General features: G+C 42.4%; 1 protein-coding gene across 9 annotated transcripts in view; it reads left to right on the forward strand.

The window, feature by feature from the left end:
* Positions 1–7,725, forward strand: part of LOC118378428 (transcription factor COE3-like) — a 102,781-nt gene extending 95,056 nt beyond the window's left edge. For 2 of the 9 annotated variants that reach the window (XM_035765409.2, XM_035765418.2), the window contains exons 14-17: positions 2,794–2,976; positions 4,453–4,653; positions 5,142–5,204; positions 5,336–7,725. In XM_035765409.2, coding sequence (XP_035621302.1) covers positions 2,794–2,976; positions 4,453–4,653; positions 5,142–5,200 — 443 coding nt within the window. In that variant the 3' untranslated portion in view covers positions 5,201–5,204; positions 5,336–7,725. The remainder of the gene's footprint in view (positions 1–2,793; positions 2,977–4,452; positions 4,654–5,141; positions 5,205–5,335) is intronic. The other 7 variants (XM_035765434.2, XM_035765425.2, XM_035765447.2 and 4 more) reach the window with 5 other exon arrangements.
* The last annotated feature ends 15,844 nt before the right edge of the window (positions 7,726–23,569 follow it).

Consider the following 23,569-nt stretch of genomic DNA (forward strand, 5'->3'; position numbering starts at 1 on the left):
GTCTGTCAGCGCTTCTGCTTTTAGTAGCCATATACACCAGGCCTGGCCCTCTGTGCATACATCCACTCAGTGAAACATTCCCTCAGATCCAAGCGTGTGTGTGTGTGTGTGTGTGTGTGTGTGTGTGTGTGTGTGTGTGTGTGTGTGTGTGTGTGTGTGTGTGTGTGTGTGTGTGTGTGTGTGTGTGTGTGTGTGTGTGGCAGACAGTGACACCAGCTCCCTGTCACTATTCATTGGGAGTGTATGAGAAGGGGAGGTGATAATGAGTTCAGAAATGCAGACAATGTGGCATGAATAAAACAACCAGAGTTTAGATACTGAATTACAGCCAGAGACAGTAGCTTGGTCAAGGGGTCAGGGAGCAGTGTGTGTTTGTGTGTCTCTCTTAACAGCTTTGACTGTGAAATCACTACTTATACACTTTCAAAAATGCATAAGCATGTCATTAAGCATATGTTATAATGCAAAGCCCCCCACACACACTTGCACGCACGCACACACACACAGACACGCGTGCACACACACACACGCACACAAACACACTATCCTAGAGAGGGCTGTTACCTTTGATAAAGCAGCTCTGTGACTGATGCACAGGAAATATGTCTGAACGTGTGATGAACACATTGGCTCACGTCGGAGTTGAGAATATGGATAGAAAGAGGAAATGCGAGCGATATCTAGAGCTGTTTTCTCTCCCCTGACACCTCAGCGTTCTAGTTCCCCTTTTTCTATCCCTCCCTCCCTCCACCCGTCTGCTTTTCACATTGACATAAGAGAGAACACCTACAGGAATCTATGAGGTCATGGGAACAGGACTGCAGCAAATCGTGAAAATACATAATGCCATATTTTATGTCCGTGATCATTGGAACATTACAACCCAGAATCAGACTATTTCCCCCTACTGTTGTACAACTATGAAATGCCTCTTTGTGCTCCTAGAAAGGACGCACTATGATTAAAACCTTAATATACAGGGCAGATCATACGCCGAGCCTTATCAAACGCATGAGGAATGTCATTTACTGAATCAATTCCAGACCAGCGTTATGGATCTGCTTTACATCAACAGCAAAATGGATTATGTCATTTCTCCTCTGGCATTTGTCTTAAAACAGGCATCCACTCCACTTGTTTTACTTTATGGTGACAGTTTCCTCTGGAGCAAATAGGGAAACTACATTGTGGTGCGTCTCGGTCTCATTGACCTCCAGAGGCTGACCTCGTCATTGCCTCAGTCAGCGATTTCTGGATAGGGTTACTGACTGCTCCCCCTAGGCTAGGCCTGTCCTTCATGTCTCACCCCAATAGAGGAGTGGAGTTGCCTTAACCCTCTCCCCCCGATACCACCTAGAGACTTTATTTGATTGGCCTTCATCTAGGATGTATTGAATACCCGTGCTCCCATCGCATAGCACTCTCCCCTTCACGAGGCACTAGCGCCTGCACCAACTTGCGGGCTTAGTTGGAGGCCAGAGAGAAAGGCACAATATGCCAAGTAGCACAGTGTGCTCAAACTTCCTCTCTCTCCTTCTCTCCTTCTCTCCTTCTCTCCCACACTCTTAGAAATAAAGGGGCCTGGAAGAACCTTTTGGGTTCATGACGGAACCATTCCAGTTGGTGGAACCTTTCCAGTTGAAAAGGTTGAACCCCTCTGACAAAGGTCTTCAAGGAACCCCTGTGTAAAGGTTCAAACTGGAAACTTTTTGTGATGGGAGTGGTTCAATTTTGAACCTATTTAATAATATATTATAGAGGTGGCAGCCTATCAGATTGGAGGCGTGGCTATCAGATATTTATTTTTGGTCACCCTTTGGCATAAATGTAATTCCTGTTCTTCATGTTAAGTCGGTACACTGCAAACTAAAATGTTTCTTGAATATTTATGCATATTATATATTCTAATATAATATTAATAATGTTAACATTGCTGATTACATACAGTAATAAAGTGGTAACTAGTCCAATCTTGGGATTTGCATCGGCTCTTGAGGAACTCACACCTCTGTTAGCCTCTTTGAAGTTACAAAATTGTTCAACCTTAACAACAAAACAGTTAACAGGAATGACATTTACTCTAATGGGTGGCCAAAAAAAAAACTACTAAGCCAAGCCTCCACTCCAGGGTTCCTTCAGGAATCCGTTGCTACATTGAACTTTTAAAGGTTCGTCCAAGAATCCCTTACCTAGCCAAAGGTGCAAATATGAACCTTGAGGAACTCCAGGGGTTCCTTGAGGATCTCCAGGGTTCCTCAAGTCACCAATAATTCTAAGAGTTCACGCTCCTTATCCTCCCTACTCCCACTCTCTCTCCCTTTCCCACTTTTTGGTTTGAGCCAACGCAATTCCCAGCAGGAGAGCAATTGATGGAGCTCTGCCCTGGGATCAGGGAGAGTGCAGGCAATGGGAAACACATGTCAGAAACAACGGTGGAGGGAGTGGCAGCATGGACAATCCCTCGCAAAAGCCACACTTTGTCTGATTCAACTCTGCAATGCATTGGAGAAACATGGACATTTACAATACGGTTGCATTTTGGAAAGCCCCCCTCTTACCAAATCGAACATATGCTTTATCACTTCTGACATAATATTTATTAACCCTTGTTCAGATTTGAAGTGCAAAGGGAATTGTGCTCATACAATGAGGGGAGAGGGGTGGTTTTAGTTCTGGAGGAGAGCAATGCAATTCTTAATACTTACTATATAGGAATTTGGCCCATGCTGTTCGCGGTTGTCAACGGATCTTGATGACATTGGATTGACCATAGCATTTCCTCCTTTCGTCCAGGTTACTCCCGTAACTCCAACAGTGTATCGCCCCGTGGCTACGTCCCCAGCTCCACGCCCCAGCAGTCCAACTACAACACCATCACGTCCACCATGAACGGCTACGGAGCGGGCATGACCAACCTGGGGGTGCCAGGCTCACCCAGCTTCCTCAACGGCTCTGCCGCCAACTCCCCCTACGCAAGTAAGTACAGCCGTATTTGGTCTCAATGATCATCACTGTAACAAAACACTGGGGGATCATTTGGTTAGTTATACGTGGTGGGATAGCAGCACACGGTTTCATTTGGACAGTAGTATTCTGATTCAGTCCAGGAGGGATGCAGTGTGGGACGCAGTGTCTGCTAGCGCTTCTCTTACTTTGCGTTTACTCAGTGACTGATTTAGATCTGGGGCGCCAAGTGTGTGGACTCACAGACTAAATAATAGACGTTTTACTATTGGTCAATTCAGTGGAGGCATCCGCTGGCGTTCTAGAGGACTGGTGTTGAGGACACCTGCTGTAGGATCTGCATTGGAATTCCTCACACACATCTCATAGATGACATCACTGGGATTCCTTCTCTCTCCCTCAGTGCTAGAACCCTCCAGGGTCTCTGTCCCTGATTTTTCCTTCACCACTCTGCAAATAACATGCTTAGTGTCACGATTCTGCTCTGAGGTCACAGGTGTTTTAGAGAAAGTCTTGAACTCTAACTGTCAACCTCTGGGACTCATTGAATTGCTTATTATTTAGGCTACAGCATCACAGAGCAAAGTCTCCCAAAATAATAACAGTGTCCCAGTAGTTGTAAATTCTGGATGCTGAACTGAAAGTGGATTTTTGTCTGACACTTGATGTGGAAGGTTATGCATTGTCTACTGAAGGGAAAGGTTGGGTTTGTCTGTCTATACCATATGCATTGTACAAGTCTTCATCTGCTTTGCCAATACCTTGTTCCATCTCCTTCATTACTTAACACTACTAACATACTAACACCCTCATACATTCATTCATGCTATGGGCCAAACCCATTCAGTTGGATCAGTAACAAAACATGTTAACTGTGACTTTACAGAGCAGGAATACGTTAATAGTTCAAGGAAGATAAAAACAAAATAACTATTCACATGTAGGGATACATACAATTAGCATTTTGTCATCAATTTTAGACTTCCATTTTGAATTTCTGTATTTGTGAGATATGAGGCTAAATGTTGCTTCAGGGTTTCATACTTTCCCGGATTCATATGTCTTGTGAATAAAGATGCAATAACTCGTAGGGACAGAAATGAACCAAGCCAGTATGGGGAGAATGGGGTATCAAATGCATTGTGCTTTAAATTAAATTGCTTCATTATCACAGTCAGCATTTCAGCCATTAACATTCTACACACATGCATACACACGCACACACACATATATTTGTTTTGTGAACATGGATGGAGGTTGCTGCTATCCTCAAGAACAAGGTATTGTTTGTGTCAAAGTCTAAAATGGGCCTTCAAGTTATGGATCAACTTGCAGATATTGAGCACCTTTTACTCCGAGCATGTTACTCCAGACCTTGGCCCTTCTTCAGGCAGGCATCCATTCCTCAGCCCCCATGCATGCCCTCACTGTACAGCTCATCTCAGTCCACTCACTCACCAACCTCTGTCTGTCTGTCTTCTCCGTTAGGATCAACCACCTCCCCCTCCTCCTCCTACTCCTCCTCCTCCTCCATCCCTCTGTTCTCCGGTGGACCCATAGGCCCTTATTCATTCTCTCCTGTCCATATGATCTCTGCAGTCAAACAGAAGAGCGCCTTCGCCCCTGTCGTGCGGCCACAGACCTCCCCGCCCCCCACCTGCACCACCACCAATGGCAGCAGCCTACAGGGTGAGCATCCCGCCCCTCAGTCCCGCCCACTTCTGCCTGGGTCACTGTTAGAAAAGGGCATGTCATGGATACCCTGTTATGCTAGAACTCACACAACAAAATGATAAGACCTGAGTTAGTAGTGGATTGAAGGTCAAAGTTGATCCATAACTTCTGGCTCTGAGTGACTTTTCAAAACATTCATCACAATCAAATCATTTGGCTGAGAATCTTTGTTCACATAGAGTGATTATAAGGGCTCGATCCAATATGCATGGCTGAAGCGTTACAGATTGTGCGGTGGGAATGTACAGGTAATTTCCGATTGAGCCGACATATGTAGTGTTAACCGTGAATGCAGTCTCAGCTAACGTGGGAACATTGCCTTTACATTTCTATCACACTATAACTCCGAACCTCAGCGATACAGATTGAATCCAGGCCTTAGTTAAATGTAACATGACTGGAAAAGTTATTATATTTGAAAAATATAATTTTGTCATTCTTAGGTCTTGCAGCAAATCCATATGCATATCATAATTACCTCAACACACGGCTTTTCATTTAAGAGGGTGTGTAATGATTTTCTATGGGATATGTATCCTTACAACATTATATTTCAATGTTATAGATGCAAAACATGTTATGGATACAAAACATCTCGCCACATTTATAGGTAACCAGCGTGTCTGTTGTCTTTCAGCCATGGCAGGTCTCATAGTCCCACCTATGTGAAGAAGACCTTCTGCCAGACAGACCACATTTCCACTGGCTCACAGAATATCTACAACAGAAGCTTAAAGCTCATCAATCTCCAAAACAGGACCATGAAGCCCCTTCACTCCTGGAAACAGAGCAAACAGCACAACAAAGAAAATTACAGTAACCGATAACCCGTAAAATGTCACTAGAGTATGTTTGTGTTGGTTCAGTAATTGAGTTCACCGTCACCTTCTGTGCTTTGCATTTTGGGACTTTCCTTGCCCAATGGATAGCATTCCAACATATATATGTGTGAAGGGTTAGCTCATCTGAAAATATAGCGAATAATAAACTGTGGATTTGAAAGGCAGGTAGTTAGTTAATCCTTGTGCTGTGAGTATTGTCCTGAGTCCTAAACAAGAAAAGTAATTTGACTGGATCTTCTAATGAACCGAGTTCCTTTTCAGTCATATAACCACTGTGAGCAGGGAACGTGGAAAGGCCTACAGTTCAAAACTGTCAGCTATGGAAAAAGTGCAGAATCCAAGAATATCAAACTCTCCGTCAATTGTCAGACTCAAAATAGGTGGGAGTTTCAATGAAAATTCCCCCCAATGTCTATAAAAAACCCGCTTCAAAAGACCATTGATATCTAATGTCAAAGTCTAATAGCATTTTTGTTTGTGTACCATAGCTTTTAATAATGTGTGTGTTTATCATATTTAAAGGGAAATGCAGTAATTTTCTAATCTAAAGAAAGGGTTGGCAAACATTCTGCCAAGGAGAGAAAAGCAAATGTTATACTAATATTTGCCCACTACCAGAGTCATGCCAGGGCAGCCCAAGGTTGTGAGGTTCAAATGTTTTGGATGTCTACCATTTTTGTACACAGTACAAAAGATATATTTCCGGGGTGTGTTGATTGATAGATTTTAACCAGAAATGCTTGCAGCAATTTTAATCACATTTAGGTACCAGAGTTCTTGTTATTCTTCTGATTGTGCTTATTTTGTATGTATTTATAAAGTATGTTTTGGGATTCCTTTTGTGATTTTGGCCTGAATGATAGTCTCAAATATACATGTAAACACATTCGATGTCTCAATACCTTTTAGATATTGTAAAAAGATTGAAAAAGGAGATGAACAACCCTTTTGTAAAAACGAAAAAAGTTGAAACATGACATGGTCACCCTGTCTTTTAAAGCAGGATATATGCTCCACCACTTTTGTATAAAAATGCATTTCCGATACTATATTTAACTTTTTTTTTGTACACAGCATTTGTGTTTCCCCCCCGTTCTTCTTGTCCTTTCTGTGTTACTGTGAAATGTGTATTATCATGGTTATTTCTTAATGCACTATTTTAGTTGGGGCACTTACAAGAGCAATGCATCTTAGCAAGCAAGAAAAACTAAAAGCAAAAGACAAAAGCTAGTACAAATATTAACCAAGATGTTTTTTGGGGGGGATTCACATTTTTGTCATTGTGGCTGAAATGGAAAGGTCCTTGTCATGTGAATGTCTCTAGTTCAAAAACTCTTCTATCATAAACCTCTGTTAGTTCATTGGTTAGAATTCAACTCCTTTACCATGTTATTTGGACCCAAGCATACTCCTTGTGTTTTGGTGAGAATGAATGTAATACACATGTCTGTACGAATCAGCTGCGAAGTTGAAACCCAAGTAAACCTTCAATAACTGTAGAAGGACCACTCAAGTGTAGGGTTCAACTATCTCCAGGAACCTTGATGTTAGTGTTTTTGGTGGTGGTGGTGTTATTGCCGTTGCACAGAATCTATCATTTACTTATGCAATTTGTATTTACTGTAATGCAAGTTATCTCTCCACATTTCAGTGGAATGGTTTTGAAACATAAAAGAACACAAGACATAATTGATGCCTTACAATAGAACATGATCCAACTTAATGCATTTTCATTATTTTGATACTCTAATTGAAGTGTGGTTCATTTGAGATATGCTTTTGCAGATGTTTAAGAGTTAGTTCAAGTTGTCATTCATTTGATGCTTTCGATTAATTTAATAACACAGGCCCATCCTTTGAGCTGCAGAGGATGTAGTTTAAACTGGGATATGTTGGAGGGCACTTCCTTCTCCAAATGTCCACATATCTTGCTTAATAGTGGACAATAGGTGACAAATCAATGATGAGCCTGATTAAATATTTGATTGTATGCTAATTCTGTGCAGTGATTTTCATACATTGGCAATCATTGGGCGGCATCAACTTGTAGTCATAATGTGGGCTTGTAAAAAAAAGCGGAAAAATCTGTTACGCTTTTTTGAAAGCCATTTTTCAATTACGAGATTGAAGGCCAGCTCATAGAATGTCTTTTAGAGTGCACTTGTACACTTCACAAAACATCTGAATTCAATATCATGGAGTTCTAAATCCATTTTCAATGAAAACACAAGTTTTCTCTTCAAGTTAAATCTTGGCTGACTTTTCACAATCCTCCCCTTCACCCCCATTCCCTGTATCCATTCCATCCATATACTGAGTTTTAAATAGCTTGATTTAAAAAATGTTTTGTCATAGTTGTAGAAAGCTTGCTTTTTGCTGCCCTGGTTTTCAGCAGAGGTTTTTTAAATTGTAAAGTGTACTTTCTCAATGTTTAATTCAATGTGAAAAGGGGAGAGGTACTGCATCTATGTGAAATATGAAATGTACCATCAAAGTGTATCAAAGCACAATGTTTAATTAATGTCTTCAGAATACAAATGAGGGGCGGATCTCTCCAGCTTCTCCTTTTCTGTCTTTGACCATGCTGTAAATAGATGCATGTTTCTTTCTGTGATCCAGTAGTTTTTGTACAGAAACAGACTAATAAAGAATACATTTGGCCTCAAAAAACTCTGTTGTACTGTTGGTTATATCTTCTGTATTGGAGTTCATTCTGCTTAGGGCGGCAGGTAGCCTAACGGTTAAAACTGTTGGGCCAGGCACTCTGGATAAGAGCGTCGACTAAATTCATAAAAATGTGAATGTTATGAGGGGTTTAGCTACAAATCTATAATGAACAAAAATGTAAACGCAACATGCAACAATTTCAACGACTTTACTGAGTTACGGTTCATATAAGGAAATCAGTCAATTGAAATAAATTCATTACGCTCTAATCTATGCATTCCACATGACTGGGCAGGGGTGCAGCCATTCAGAATATATCCCCCCACAAAAGGGCTTTATTACAGACAGAAATACTCCTCAGTTTCATCAGCTGTCCGAATGGCTGGTCTCAGATGATCCCTCAGGTGAAGAAGTCAGATGTGGAGGTCCTGGGCTGGTGTGGTTACACGGTTGGTCTGTGGTTGTGAGGCCGGTTGGACATCGAAAAATTAACATTCAATTCTCTGCTAACAGCTCTGGTGGACATCCTTGCAGTCAGCATGCCAATTGTACGCTCCCTCAAAATTGTAGACATCTGTGGTATTGTGTTGTGTGACAAAACCGCATATTTTAGAGGGGCCTTTTATTGTCCCCTGCACAAGGTTCGCCTGTGTAATGATCATGCTGTTTATTCAGCTTCTTGATATGCCGCATCTGTCAGGTGGATGAATTATCTTGGCATGCGTATAGAACATTTCTGGGATATTTCAGCTCATGAAACATGGGACCAACACTTTCCATGTTGCGATTATATTTTTGTTCCAGTGCACAATCATATATTCCCTCACATAGCAGGGGGCAACAATAATCAAACCAAGTACTCCTAGCTTCATAAAAAACTTTCCAGACAAGCTCATCCTTCAAAAGCTTCAAACTTTTGGAAGCTAGTTCAACTCTCCTCAGTCTACGGGAGATACTTTTGCAACAGCCTCCAAAGATCTCATTTTATGATGAAAATCTTGGCTCTCAAACTTTCAAACTGGGCCTCTCAGATTACATATTGACCGGTGCTTATCTGAATCGATCATTCAAAGTCTGAGGAAGGGAAACAATTCCCCCCTCTGTAAATGGCAGCAAATCATCGGGTAAAAACAATCTCCATGGTTGCAAGTTTAGACTTATGTTTTGAGTCAAAGAGACAGGTTTTCAAAATTGTACAAAGTGACTTCATCACTTCAGTGACTCGTCCTCATAAAGGCACTACATAGGGAGCACACGAGGCAATTCATTTGTGCATGCTAGTGTGCGTGTTTGCAAGAGTTCATGTGTTTTTCTGTGTGCCTACCTGTTTGATAGTTTGTGCTCTGTGCACAGGCTTCCTCAGGGGCTTCCTGAGATAGCTGCCCTTAACTCTACCCAGTTCTCTTTTTAATGCCATTAGAGTAGACCAGCAGATGTCTTTATCAAGTCAGCAGCCCCTCAGTAGGAAGTCTGCTTTACAACCTTCAAGCACGTAGGAGGATCGGAACATCAGCTATCTATGAGATTTAGCATCCGAGGCTACAAAAGGCTACGTTGATTAGACACCATTAGCTTTCTACGCCACAGGTTGTGAGTAATTAACCCTACTTTGGTAGTCAGCAGTATCTTGATGAGTTTTGATGACTCTTTGTTGTCGGTACACAGTGCTCGTTAGTAAGGTTCTTCGCCCAAATCCTTCTAGAGCACGCCCATGGAAAACCATCTCCCAGAGCCCGAGACCTTCCCCTGTAAGCTTCTGGTACCAAAGCCAATATACATCTGGGGTCTGCCAATGCAGGGCGGAAGCTAAGTAGCCCAGGCTATATAAAACTTGGCCACCATCCCATAATAAGTGGTTTGTCAAGTAGAGAGCCCATTAATGGGTTTGACATATTTGAGCGAGAGCGCTCCATAATACATGATCGGGGTTTCCTCTGTAAAGATTTCCTGGGAAAAAAGGTTCTCATTCAGCGCCTTGAAAGAGGAGGACGTTGTAGTGTTTCTGGGTGTTTTGGCTGGTAACATACAAGCACTAAGTTAGCATCTGTAGAGGAAGGAAGGAAGGAAGGAAGGGGAGGAGAGGAGAGAAGAGGAAGCTTCCACTAAGGGCTCGATTCATTCCGTATTGCCGAAGTTCAGTCTGCTGTTCCCATATGCTTCAAGAGGGCCACCATTGTTCCTGTTCCCAAGAAAGCTAAGGTAACTGAGCTAAACGACTACCCCGTAGCACTCACTTCTGTCATCATGAAGTGCTTTGAGAGACTAGTCAAGGACCATATCACCTCCACCCTACCTGACACCGTAGACCCACTCCAATTTGCTTACTGCCCCAATAGGTCCACAGACGACGCAATCGCAACCACACTGCACACTGCCCTAATCCATCTGGACAAGAGAAATACCTATGTGAGAATGCTGAGCATCGACTACAGCTCGGCATTTAACACAATAGTACCCTCCAAACTCGTCATCAAGCTCAGGACCCTGGGTCTCGACCCCACCCTGTGCAACTGGGTACTGGACTTCGGGGACGGGCCATCCCCAGGTGGTGAGGGATCACCCCGCTGATCCTCAACACTGGGGCCCCACAAGGGTGCGTTCTGAGCCCTCTCCTGTACTCCCTGTTCACCCACGACTGCGTGGCCATGCACGCCTCCAACTCAATCATCAAGTTTGTGGACGACACTACAGTGGTAGGCTTGATTAACAACAACGACGAGACTGCCTACAGGGAGGAGGTGAGGGCCCCCGGAGTGTGGTGTCAGGAAAATAACCTCACAATCAACGTCAACAAATTGATGATTGTGGACTTCAGGAAACAGCAGAGGGAGCACCCCCCTATCTACATCGACTGGACAGTAGTGGAGAGGGTAGTAAGTTCCTCGGCGTACACATCACGGACAAACTGAATTGGTCCACCCACACAGACAGCGTTGTGAAGAAGGCGCAGCAGCACCTCTTCAACCTCAGGAGGCTGAAGAAATTTGGCTTGTCACCAAAAGCACTCACAAACTTCAACAGATGCACAATCGAGAGCATCCTGTCGGGGTGTATCACCGCCTGGTACGGCAACTGCTCCGCCCCCAACCGTAAGGCTCTCCAGAGGTTAGTGAGGTCTGCACAACGCATCACTGGGGGCAAACTACCTGCCCTCCAGGACACCTACACCACCCGATGTCACAGGAAGGCCATAAAGATCATCAAGGTCAACAACCAACCGAGCCACTGCCTGTTCACCCTGCTATCATCCAGAAGGCGAGGTCAGTACAGGTGCATCAAAGCAGGGACCGAGAGACTGAAAAACAGCTTCTATCTCAAGGCCATCAGACTGTTAAACAGCCACCACTAACATTGAGTGGCTGCTGCCAACATACTGACTCAACTCCAGCCACTTTAATAATGGAAATTGATGGAAATTGATGTAAAAATGTATCAATAACCACTTTAAACAATGCCACTTTATGTTTATATACCCTACATTACTCATCTCATATGTATATACTGTACTCTATACCATCTACTGCATCTTGCCTATGCTGTTCTGTACCATCACTCATTCATATATCTTTATGTACATAGTATTTATCCCTTTACACTTGTGTGTACAAGGTAGTTGTTGTGGAATTGTTAGGTCAGGTTACTCGTTGGTTATTACTGCATTGCCGGAACTAGAAGCACAAGCATTTCGCTACACTCGCATTAACATATGCCAACCATGTGTGTATGTGACAAATAAACGTTGATTTGATTTGATTTACTGTATGCTTGAAATGTAAAGCCAGCATATGCAGCGTTTACCATGAATGCAGTCTCCGCAAACGCGGGAACTTTTCCTTTATATTTAAATCACGCTCTAACGTGGAACTTCAGCGGTACAAATTGAATCGAGCCCTCACAGGCCGAAAAGGTGACCCCTATTTATATGATGGCCATATTACACCATATTCTACCTCAATACTTTCTAGAAGCCTCTTTTCCTATCATCTTATCACTTCAACCTTACTGATCTGAAAGGACTGGTCCGGCTGTAACGAGTGGGAACATTCCACCTCGGCCATTACATAGCCTACAAAAAGCACAAGAGAGGATACTTTATTTTTCATGCATCATTCAAGTCTTGCATTCGTAGTTTGCATAGCTCTAATAAGTTTAAAAGAAGAGGTATAGGTTTTGTGCAGGTGTGTTTTGCTTGGGGGTTTGGCCTGAGTGAATTAGGTGACATTGTCATTCCACTACACCATACATCTGCACTCTGAAATGTTGAAGAATTAGACCCTTTCCTGTGTGTTGATGATGTCATGGTGACACCGCAGGCCTGACTTTGGGCTGGGGAGGGTTCATAACAGTAAAACGGCACTCAGGACTGACAGGGGACTGTAAGTCATCTCGCACAGGAAGTGCCCTGGGCCTCAGCCTGCGATGACATCGGAGACCTCCGCCAACTCTGCACAGTTAAGACGGTATGTAAATCACCCCTACAAAAGTTCAACCAAGCAGCCATGTTTCCTGGGAAGGACCGATGCTGGAGGAGCTTTGGAAATATGATGTTGGCCTATCAAAATCATGTGTTGCAAAACCGCTGCAAAAAAAGAGCACATATTTCAGTGTGAGGCTCACTGATTGCTTCGTCTTTTGGAGTAAGGTTAGAGAGTCTCGGTTCTTTGTGAGTCCCCCGAGCTATTGGTACTGTGACTACGTGACAAATCAAACTGTATTCATAGATGTGTCGTTATCTTCATAGCCTATGACATTACTGAACTGCAGACGACTCAAGGTCTGAGGGGTTCTGTAGTCTGGGGTTGGAACCTGCTTCTGTCCTCTCAGAGGATAGGGTTATGGTTGATGGTGGTAATGGGAAAATTGATCTATATTCACAGAGCATATTTATAAACCAATACAGGATTGGTGGATTCATTGATTCAATGTATTACTATGACAGTAACGTCTACAGTATATAAATATTATTACTAACCTCATAAACAATGTAATACTTTTCAGTGAATGGTATGTCCATATCAACTCACTGATGCCTTCCTCCTACTACATGTTGAACTGTGTTGGTTTCAAAGCTGAAATGATTTTCAGGAGCCCCTGCCAATCAAAAAGCCTTCAGTAAATTAGCATTAGTAAACAAGGATATTGCCTACATTGTCTCTGTCAAATTGAACCCTTTATTGCAGTGGGCTTATTCAAAGTCACACAGGGTGATTCTTGTTAGTCTTAAATCTACTTTGAAACAAAAGTATACACCTCACACACATGTTTATGGACTTGTACCATACACCTGTACCATGTCAGATATAGAGTTGAAATGTAGTGCATTATGAGTTCCCAGTATTACACTTTATATACATCACAGAAGACTGAAATATAACACAGCCGTTAAACATAGAAACTCTGCATTATCGTCGACAAAATAATACTTTCTTTAAAATAATAATAACATTCTACCCATGAGGCTAAAGACGGCGGTTTTGGTCATTGACTGCAGGAAACTATATGACTTGACATCTTGATTGAGGCTATATTCATTGGCCATTATTTGCATGTACAGTATTGCGTAAAAGCTTTAAATACATACGGTATATATTTCCTTGTCTATCCCCTTCCTCCCCTCCCAACAATTCAAACTACCATTTTGCACCAATTTCTCCATTCCCTTCAGAAAAACTCACCTAACATTTCTGTTAAATCAGTATCCCTCAAATCAGCAGCCCACCCCTCAAATCCCAAATGCATTTCTCTCCCACAACACTGCTTACTTAAACAAACAAACCACCACCCTGTAATAGCTGCCACAACATGAAATGTCAGTTTTTGAGAAACATTGGCACACTCAAGTGGAATTTAGAAACAACTGTTTGCCATTAATCTGTCATTATACATTATGGTAGGTGTTATGTAATGTGTTATGACAGTATTATGAGAGGACAGTTTAAAACCAAAGTGTTTTTGTTTCATCAATTCATTTCAATTGGGTATAAATGCAGTCAGCTGTGTGTGTGAGTTTGGGGCAGGGCAGGGTTCTTTATGGTTAGTGTCACTGTGTCACTCAATGGTCCCTCAGCATAGCTCAGGGCTGCTGCTACAGAGGACCTTGGTGAAACCCCTGGGTAGGAAACCCAACCTCATAAATATGGAGCAGAGCAGGGGAAGTGCTCCGTTTCTAGAGGTCCCCCCTGGAGATCCACAGTCACTCTCTCAACAGTTCCCAGGAACCATGTATGTGCAGCAGCGAGAGAGAGAGAGAGAGAGAGAGAGAGAGAGAGAGAGAGAGAGAGAGAGAGAGAGAGAGAGAGAGAGAGAGAGAAAAAAACCTTTGTCTTGTTTTGATTGGACTCCCCCCCAGGACCTTACAGAGATGTTTTCTCAAAGACAAGCAAAGCACAGAACACCTCCCCAAGAAAACAGAAAGACACGTACAAGAGTAAACTTTACACCTGTTTCCCTTTTTCATCTGTCTTCATTTGTGTGGGGGAGGCAGGATGTTTAGCTTGGCTGCGACCTGCCTCATGACTTAATCCCTGGGTGCTATTGTTACATTTTCTGAAAAATAATGAAAACCAAATGTGGCGTGGGACCCTGTTTTGAGTTTCAGGGCCTGCGCTTTAACAATGTTACATTTCCAGCCATTGAGGCCATATAATTCACTTAGGTTTCCCTTGTAATATTATGCCAAACATGAGATCTTTACTTTGTCAAATCTGGTAAGTATCAAACCAACTGTATCAATAGGAAAACAGTTTTAAAAAGCATTCCCAGAAGAGAGCCCAAAAAACACCTCTCACCTGGAAGCTGTTAAAGCCGACAGGAAATGGAGGCAAAGATCGAGTGCTTCCCAAAAATGTGTATCCCCCTGGAGAGTGAAAATATGTAGATTCATCATAAAACATTTCTGAGAGGTTGAATTGTAACAGAAGATAAAACATCATCACAGACAGCTGGGCACCCACTGCCCTCAAGGATTATTATCACACAAACATCTGCAGATATAACTTCTTCAGATTTTATCTGGGACTTCACTACATCATCACTTTTGATATCCATAAGGTGAACTTACATTTTCCAGATGATTCACAGCCATTTTCCCCATCGGTTTGGCAATGTCTCGGCAATATTTGCCCTCTTCACTGATAGATTTGGACTGCCTGCATTGAATTACAACTCGAGCTAAGGCATGCATGGCAAATGTTCTAGCAAAGCCGGTTCCTCCAGAGTGTTTCATGGTCTTATTTTGGACCTAATCTTGTCGCCTGACTTGCCACTTTTGTGACAACGACTCCCATTGTTAGGGCAGAGACATGAGTGTTTTTTTCCATTGAAATTCCTGAAGCACCATGATCGTCATCATGATGGTCTCACAGGCAGAAATCAGTGTTAATAAATCAATCCCCAGCTTGGGTGTGCTCTCCCCTGCTCCCTTAGCTGCTTGATAAACAAATGGATTCTGCATGCCTAATGAGAATGGGGGAGGTAGAGGTAAAGTAAGTAATACCTTTAATGATTTAATGATCTCAACAGACTAAAAAACACCGGCACCTGCCAAAAGCAAGAAACAAAGTCCAAGTCAGGAATTTCTGGACAGCAATACCTCACTGATCACGGACCAGGATTTATTGTATCTTGGCAGATTTACAGTGGACCGTGAGACATTTCTTGGAAAGACAATGCATTGAAGGGAGTGTTCGCATGTAACAGTGCATTGCAGATAAAGACAACACGCGGTCGTAAAAGTTTCAGCCGTCCCTGTAATCCAGGGTTTGTGCATGTCAGGCTTAGCCCGCTAATACAAGGTGATGACATGCAGATGATGAGTAATCAGGAGCACATCTGCATAAGACATCACTCTTTTTTTGCCTGTCAGATGTGAAGGGTTACTGTAACCGTTCACTGTATAGAACAATCGTTCTCCCTCTTAATGTGTTCTGCAGTTCGGTGTAATGTGAGTCCGAGTGGGCACTGACAATAAAGAGAAAAAGTACATTTAAACTCATCGCTTGAGGCCTCCCAAGTGGCGCAGAGGTCTAAGGCACTGCATTGCAGTGTTGCGGCGTCACTACCAGCCGTGACCAGGAATTGCATATTGGCCCTGCGTCGTCCGGGTTAGGGGAGGGTTTGGCTGGGGGGACTTTACTTGACTCATTGTGCTCTAGCAACTCCTTTTGGCTGGCCGGGGGCCAGCAGGCTGACATCGGTCATCAGTTGAACGGTGTTTCCTCCAGCACAGTGGTGCAGCTGGCTTCCTGGTTAAGCGAGTGGGTGTTAAGAAGTGCAGTTTAGCAGGTCATGTTTCAGAGGATGCATATCTCGACCTTCGCCTCTCCCAAGCCCAATGGGGAGTTGCAGCGATGAGACAAGATCATAACCACGAAATTGGGGAGAAAAAGGCGTTCGAAATTACAAAAATAAATAAATGAAAACTCTTGTGGGATAGATATACCTACAAGATCATGTACTTGGCTTGATGGTCCTGGGAATAACAGTCTGGAAACCCCAAAAAACAGAACAAAATTCATTACATGTGGCAGAGCCCACAATTCATTGTTAGTATTCATCATTAAACAACAGGTTGATATTAGTTATGGATCCTTTATTTAAAACAAACGTTACTGATAAGTGGTGACATGATTGTGATTGGGTAGGGGACCATTCATATGGCTTCAGTATCATAACTGAGTCCATCAGAGCATTCTAAGATGTCTCAAGAGAATGGGTAATAACGTATAGAATCCAACGGCAACCGTATAGTGGGCACAAATGATTCGGGTGCAACTGAGCAGTCGACAGATAGAACTGGCTATTATCCACTACAATATTACCTTTCTAAAGAATTTGGCCTTGTATAAAGTAGTTGATTAAAGGATATCACATTTGAGTGCATGTAAATAGCCCTATACCGCTATGATGCTGGCTAGCTTACATCTATTACTAAATACACTGTTTAGTATGTCACTAAGTAGACTGTCCTTACCAGACTATGGCATTATGAATAGTAAATATCGCATAATATGAAGCTTGGCGGGTTAATCACATTTTTGGGTTTTGCAATAAGAGACTATGAAATTCTAGTAGACACCTCTGCTGTCAAATTATTTACCAATGCTATGCTTGAATTCCATCTGTCCACTATTGGTGCTGCCCTTAAAAAATCCCCTCTGGGAACTGTGAAGATGTACCAGAGTTCCAGCCTGGCCAAGACTCTTATTAAAACAACGAAGCTCATAATTATTGTGGAGTTCCAAAGTAGCGCTAACCATAATGAGGCCACACAGGAACAGCCTTATAAAGAATGAATGTAATAAATAAGCCATTAGATGGGCAGTAAAGATGCAGGAAATAAAAAAACAACACTGAAACAGAGTCTGGACAGATCTCATTGGCTCTTGATGAGCACTTTGAGAAGTTGACATCTCTCAGATTTTCATTCCATTCCTAATTTTGCTGGCTAAAATGTTGAACCTCCTAAATTGTATATATATATACTGTAACTGACTATGCCCCTTAATGATGTCATTGAAAATGTAGCGGCGAGATAATAGCTTCTGACGATGATGTAGTGTTTGTTTTCTCCATGTACCACTTGGTTTGCATTCATATTATTCCCAAGTACCCCGATGTGTTTCCCTTAAAATGATTAAATCATTGTTGCCGATGAGAGTTTGTGATCCCTTCCTATGCTATCGGTGTTTATCATTTATTGTATACACATGGCCCCGAAAGAACTAATGAAATCAAGCCCAAATACCTTTCCCAATCAAATACTAGCAACATCTAATACTAGCAACAGACTCCCACAATTCCATCAAGGCTGAGGAAATGGTCTTTTTAATGGCTGCTTTGAAGTAAAAGGAATTATCATATCTCTGAAAGTATTACACTTCTCCAGAAGGAACCCTACGGTTTTACTACTGCTGTCTTTTTTATGGATTCGACCGCCATCCCAGAGCAAGCAACACCAAAGTTAACGGCTAACAAAAAGAAGTCAAAGGGATATAACTCCTGGAGATACTAATTACCAATGGCTGTAAAATAAGTCAAACGGGTCATTCTAATGAGCACACTAGAGACCTATTGCTAAACTCCATTAAAAATATATCTATTTTTTTCAACATCATCACTGTCATCCTATCAAATATAACAAAACAAATTCCTCTTTTAAGGTCATTATGGCACAAAGTTCCAAAATGCATAATTCATGTAATTTTAAGCTTAAAATTAAAGCAGAACATGATGGGAAAGACGAGAGACTGGATGCTATTTCAAGAACATATTTTAATGGGGAAATATTCTCAAAACTTGACTTAATTACATGTTACATTTTTGACCTATATATTTGGATAAGGGCAGACAAATACCATGAAGGGGTAGCAGAGTTTACTGTATGTTTGTCTTACACTAGGAGATGCAGGTGTAAAGGCCAGTCTACCTCCTAGCCTGTCTCACCGACAGAAAAGAGAGTGTGTGTACGGACAGTAGTTCCTAAACAAAGACACAGCGTAAACATTAGAATATCAGGTTGGATTGAACTCCAACCTTTAATGGATTGGATCCAGTGGAGAAACTCAAAACATTTGGCTGTAAGACAGGCAGCACTTGAGGCAGTTAATGAGACGATAAGTGCTACTTCTTCGATAACAATCACTCGACATTGGTATCACCTCTTTCTATGCCATCCATTGACTGTGCATCAAGGACTCAGGGGGCTGTTAAACCATGCAGGGTGGGCAGAATCTAATAAAACCGAGTTGACATTTTAATTGCATTTTCCTCATCAAGGAGTAATCTGCAAGATGGTTGTGGCGTTTCTGTTGAGACCAATAAGAATTATATTATGATCACTAATTTATTTGATAAATATGCAGCTCCCAACTGCATTGTGGGAAAATAGCACAGTGCCTGAAGTTTGTTTCTGTTGTTGCTTTGTGTTGTTGCTTCCATTTGTGTGACACGCTCGAGTGTAGAGTGTATTTATCACAGTATGGGGTTAAAATACCACTTAACTGACAACTACCTAAGTAAAGTACTGTTGTTACTTCTTCACCTACTGTAAGCATCTCTTTATTCTGTTTCGGTATTAAAACATTTATACATCCATGGTGTAGCAACTGACAGCCTTACCCTGGCCCTTGTGTGGGACAGTCGGGACTTCAGATACTTGACGTTTAATGGCCTCTCCCTCAATTGTCACACTATGATAATATGGCTCATAATGGGTTTCATTTAGCAGTTCCATAAACATTACACACTAAATTAGTTTCTTTCAATTCATTAAACTACTTGAAAATGTCATGCTAACTCTGAGCACAGCTGTGAGCCGGAGAGGCAAGGTAATGGCCATCAGCCATGCACTTTCCTGCATGATAAGCATCAGAGCTCAACCTGAACTGTACAGGACCAAGAGTACTGGGGGTGCTGTTTCCCATCACACACACGCACACACACGCACACACACACGCACACACGCACACACACACACGCGCACACACACACACACGCACACACACACACACGCGCTTAAAATTCACAGTGCTTCCTCTAAGTGTGCTGCCGATGACCAACACCTCTACAGTGATCAACCTCAGTAATCTGTATGTTTTTGACTAACACTATTCTAGCGTGAGTCCAAAAGGTCTTATTACTTATTTTAATCAATTTCCAAAATGTTTCATTGATTCAACTTTGCCTTTGACTCTGTTTCTTTCAAAGCAAACACATTCAACTGTCTGCTCTGGTTGAGGGGTTAAACGTATGAGCACTCGCAGTTGAGATCCCACAAGGCTTAAACACAGAGAAAGAGAAGTAATTGGAACTAGTCAGCGTAGCTACAAACAATTTTTTCCTTTCCGATGAGATTCAAATTTACAGTTTGAATGGCAGAAAAATCCAAGATCTTTCAATTACGGCTTTTCTTTTTTCCTCTGCATTTAAATTGGAAGTGATCTCAGAGGAAATAGTTATCATTTTAATGACAGTCTCCATTCATTAAAACTCTCATTCTTTCCCCCTTCCCTCTCCTGGGGGGCCTCTGGATGAGGAGCAGATTCACAGAGCCTCTATTCAATTACCTCCGAGTTGCCCCCCCCCCCCCCCATGGGGCCCCTCTGTGTGGCCCTGGAATCTTGTCCTTGTCAGGCCCAGGTGCCTCGCAGAGAAAGCAGAAACCAAGCAGCATTTACTGTTGTCAGAGGACTAGCTTGTCATGGGGTGCATATGTTTGTAATGCAATGCAGACTTGGCATAAGTAACTGTGTATTCAAGTGTAAACTGGATGTGACAACAGAGATAAGAATGGGGAATGCACACCGTCCGAAATGTCTGTGGATATGGTATGGAGAATGCCATTGGGCTATTATGCATTACTAGTGATTGGAGAAGCCATACGTGGTAGGCAACTAGCTGTTATGATAGACTACAATTATGATGAAATTAAGGCAATTGCTTTTTCACTTTGTGAGTCTCATTAACGCGAGCTAAGCAGGAGACATCAAAGAGAATACAGACTCACATATCAAACATGTCTCCATTCATTTGTTTCACTAAATCTCCTCCAAAACTGATGCACTAGTTGACTGCAGACACAGATTTTGTGATCCTCGTCATTTTCATGTTAGGAAAGCCTTGTAGGTTATACATTTGGAAATAAACCCAAGCAGCAGATTTTCTTCCTCTTACCTGAGGGGCAACAAAGTAACATCTTTAAAAAAGGAAGAAAAAACATTTGATTAGGGACTAATCACGAATTTCACTGAACAACACTTTTAATATTTCAAGATCCTTAGTCGTATGCAAATAGGAACAGCATTAATCGTATCAAACATTAGGAAGTCAAAGCACATAACACTGTTTCAGGGATCATCTTTTTTCATTGTGTAATTAGGGCCCAAATGTTAATGAATTATGCTAATTCACAACAATTAGCATATAATATTGAAGACAATCAACAATTAGCATATGCTGTGTTGAAGACAATCAAAAGCCCCCTGCAATCCCATATGAACTGCACACACACCTAATGTATAGGAAGAGGCCAGAGTGTGTGTGTGTGTGTGTGTGTGTGTGTGTGTGTGTGTGTGTGTGTGTGTGTGTGTGTGTGTGTGTGTGTGTGTGTGTGTGTGTGTGTGTGTGTGTGTGTGTGTGTGTGTGTGTGTGTGTGTGTGTGTGTGCGTGAGATCTGATAACATGCAAAATCAGCATTCTAATTACCTCTGCCTCCCATGCTCCTCTGCTCACCTTCTGCTCCCACAATCCTTCTGGGTTCTGGACAACAACTCACTAAACCTCCCTCTCTCACCCAGGTCAGCCAGGCTGAATAGGAGGCTAGTGTTGAGAGTGGTTGCTCTGGGACCGGGCTGTTGATGTGCCTGTGTAAGGAGATAAGAGCACCTGAAACCGTTAGCAGTAATGCTTTTCATTGTCAGATTTTGGTACCAAGTTTATGGACTTTGCCCTATCAATTGTAACTGTTGTAGTCTTGTCGTGACTAGTTTTTGCTGTTGCATCATTAGCGATTTGGCTAGCAAACTAGTTAATGGCAAGATACTGTATAGCTATATTATTCAGAGCAGTCCAGTAAAAATCTATTTTGGCTTCCAAAGGTATTAACAGTGGAATAAATAGGTTACGTTGTTGAGCAGTCTAAATACAAAGTTTTATACTGTAGGTAGATCAGCTAAATATGGTAAAACTACCAACAGCATACTTGTGTTTTTCCCACCAGCCTCCTGTCATTCATAATGATTGATCCAGTTGGTCAACTTTCAGCACTCTTGGACTACAGGTAATCTAGCCAGCCAGGACACCGTTGATACAAGTCAGTATTCAACGTCCATCCATGTCTGAGGACGTCGGGAGATGACGCGGAAACCGGCCACTAGGGGCAACAGTTACTTTCAAGGTGTTGTGGATGGGGATGGTGGATGGCCAAAAAGCATCTGCCTCTGATTCCAAAGGTTGCAAGTTCAAATCCAGGGGTAGGAAGTTGTTTTTGATATTTTTGTTTTAAGCCTATCCCAAACCTTAACACTTAACTTAAAAATGTGTAGTTAATGTCTAACTTTAAAATTTCAGAGTTAATGCCTAGACTTAACCCTAACCTTAAAAATGATTGGTGAATGCCTAAACTTAAACTTAAACACTTTGAAATTTGAAGTTTGGGAAACATGGATGAATGTTTAATTCTGACTTGAGACTGTGACAGCTAGTTGAATCTAGCACCCCTGGAAAAGTGCCTCCAGGTGCCTAGGCCTGTACCCAATTCCAGGGCCACATACTTTCCTTCTCCCCTGTCGGGATTGGCCATCCCAGAGCAATGGACGTGGGCTGGCAGGAAGGGCGTGGAGGGGCGTGGAGTCCAGTGCCGGGGCCTGGGTCTTCCATTTGGAACTCATTAAAGTGCTCTGACGGAGGCGAGGCCCTGGTTCTCACATCCTCCAGGGACCTCACACTGTCTAAGCTCATTTACAGAGTGTCTTTTCCCACTGACAGCCCTCTAATTCGCATTTGAATTTAGGTCACATTGATCTGGGCCCAGGTCCAAAGCCAACTCCCGGCGGATCCACCGTGCCGAGGCATCCTCTCCACCACCGTGCCGCGGTCAAGCAGGAGAGAGAGAAAGATTTAGCTGAGAAACAGCCTGTAGCGCCACGGGTGTGATTGTGTTACGGTCGAGGATGGTTTTGCACACTGTGGAAGCAGGTTGCTCTGCTCTGGTGTTTCAAGGATGTGGGTTTGAGATTGTCAAAGAGCAGTGATGATACATGTAGCCAGGGTCAAAGAGCAGTGATGATACATGTAGCCAGGGTCAAAGAGCAGTGATGATACATGTAGCCAGGGTCAAAGAGCAGTGATGATCCATGTAGCCAGGGTCAAAGAGCAGTGATGATACATGTAGCCAGGGTCAAAGAGCAGTGATAATACATGTAGCCAGGGTCAAAGAGCAGTGATGATACATGTAGCCAGGGTCAAAGAGCAGTGATGATACATGTAGCCAGGGTCAAAGAGCAGTGATGATACATGTAGCCAGGGTCAAAGAGGGGAGGAATCTGAAGTTGTCAAACTGTACTATGAACTGAAACAAATCAAATCAAATCAAATTTTATTTGTCACATACACATGGTTAGCAGATGTTAATGTGAGTGTAGCGAAATGCTTGTGCTTCTAGTTCCGACAATGCAGTGATAACCAACAAGTAATGTAACTAACAATTCCAAAACTACTGTCTTATACACAGTGTAAGGGGATAAAGAATATGTACATAAGGATATATGAATGAGTGATGGTACAGGGCAGCATACAGTAGATGGTATCGAGTACAGTATATACATACGAGATGAGTGATATGAAAGAGGTACAGACAAAAAAAA

This window comes from Oncorhynchus keta, chromosome 4, assembly GCF_023373465.1.
Source record: "Oncorhynchus keta strain PuntledgeMale-10-30-2019 chromosome 4, Oket_V2, whole genome shotgun sequence".
In the NCBI taxonomy this organism is placed as follows: domain Eukaryota; kingdom Metazoa; phylum Chordata; class Actinopteri; order Salmoniformes; family Salmonidae; genus Oncorhynchus; species Oncorhynchus keta.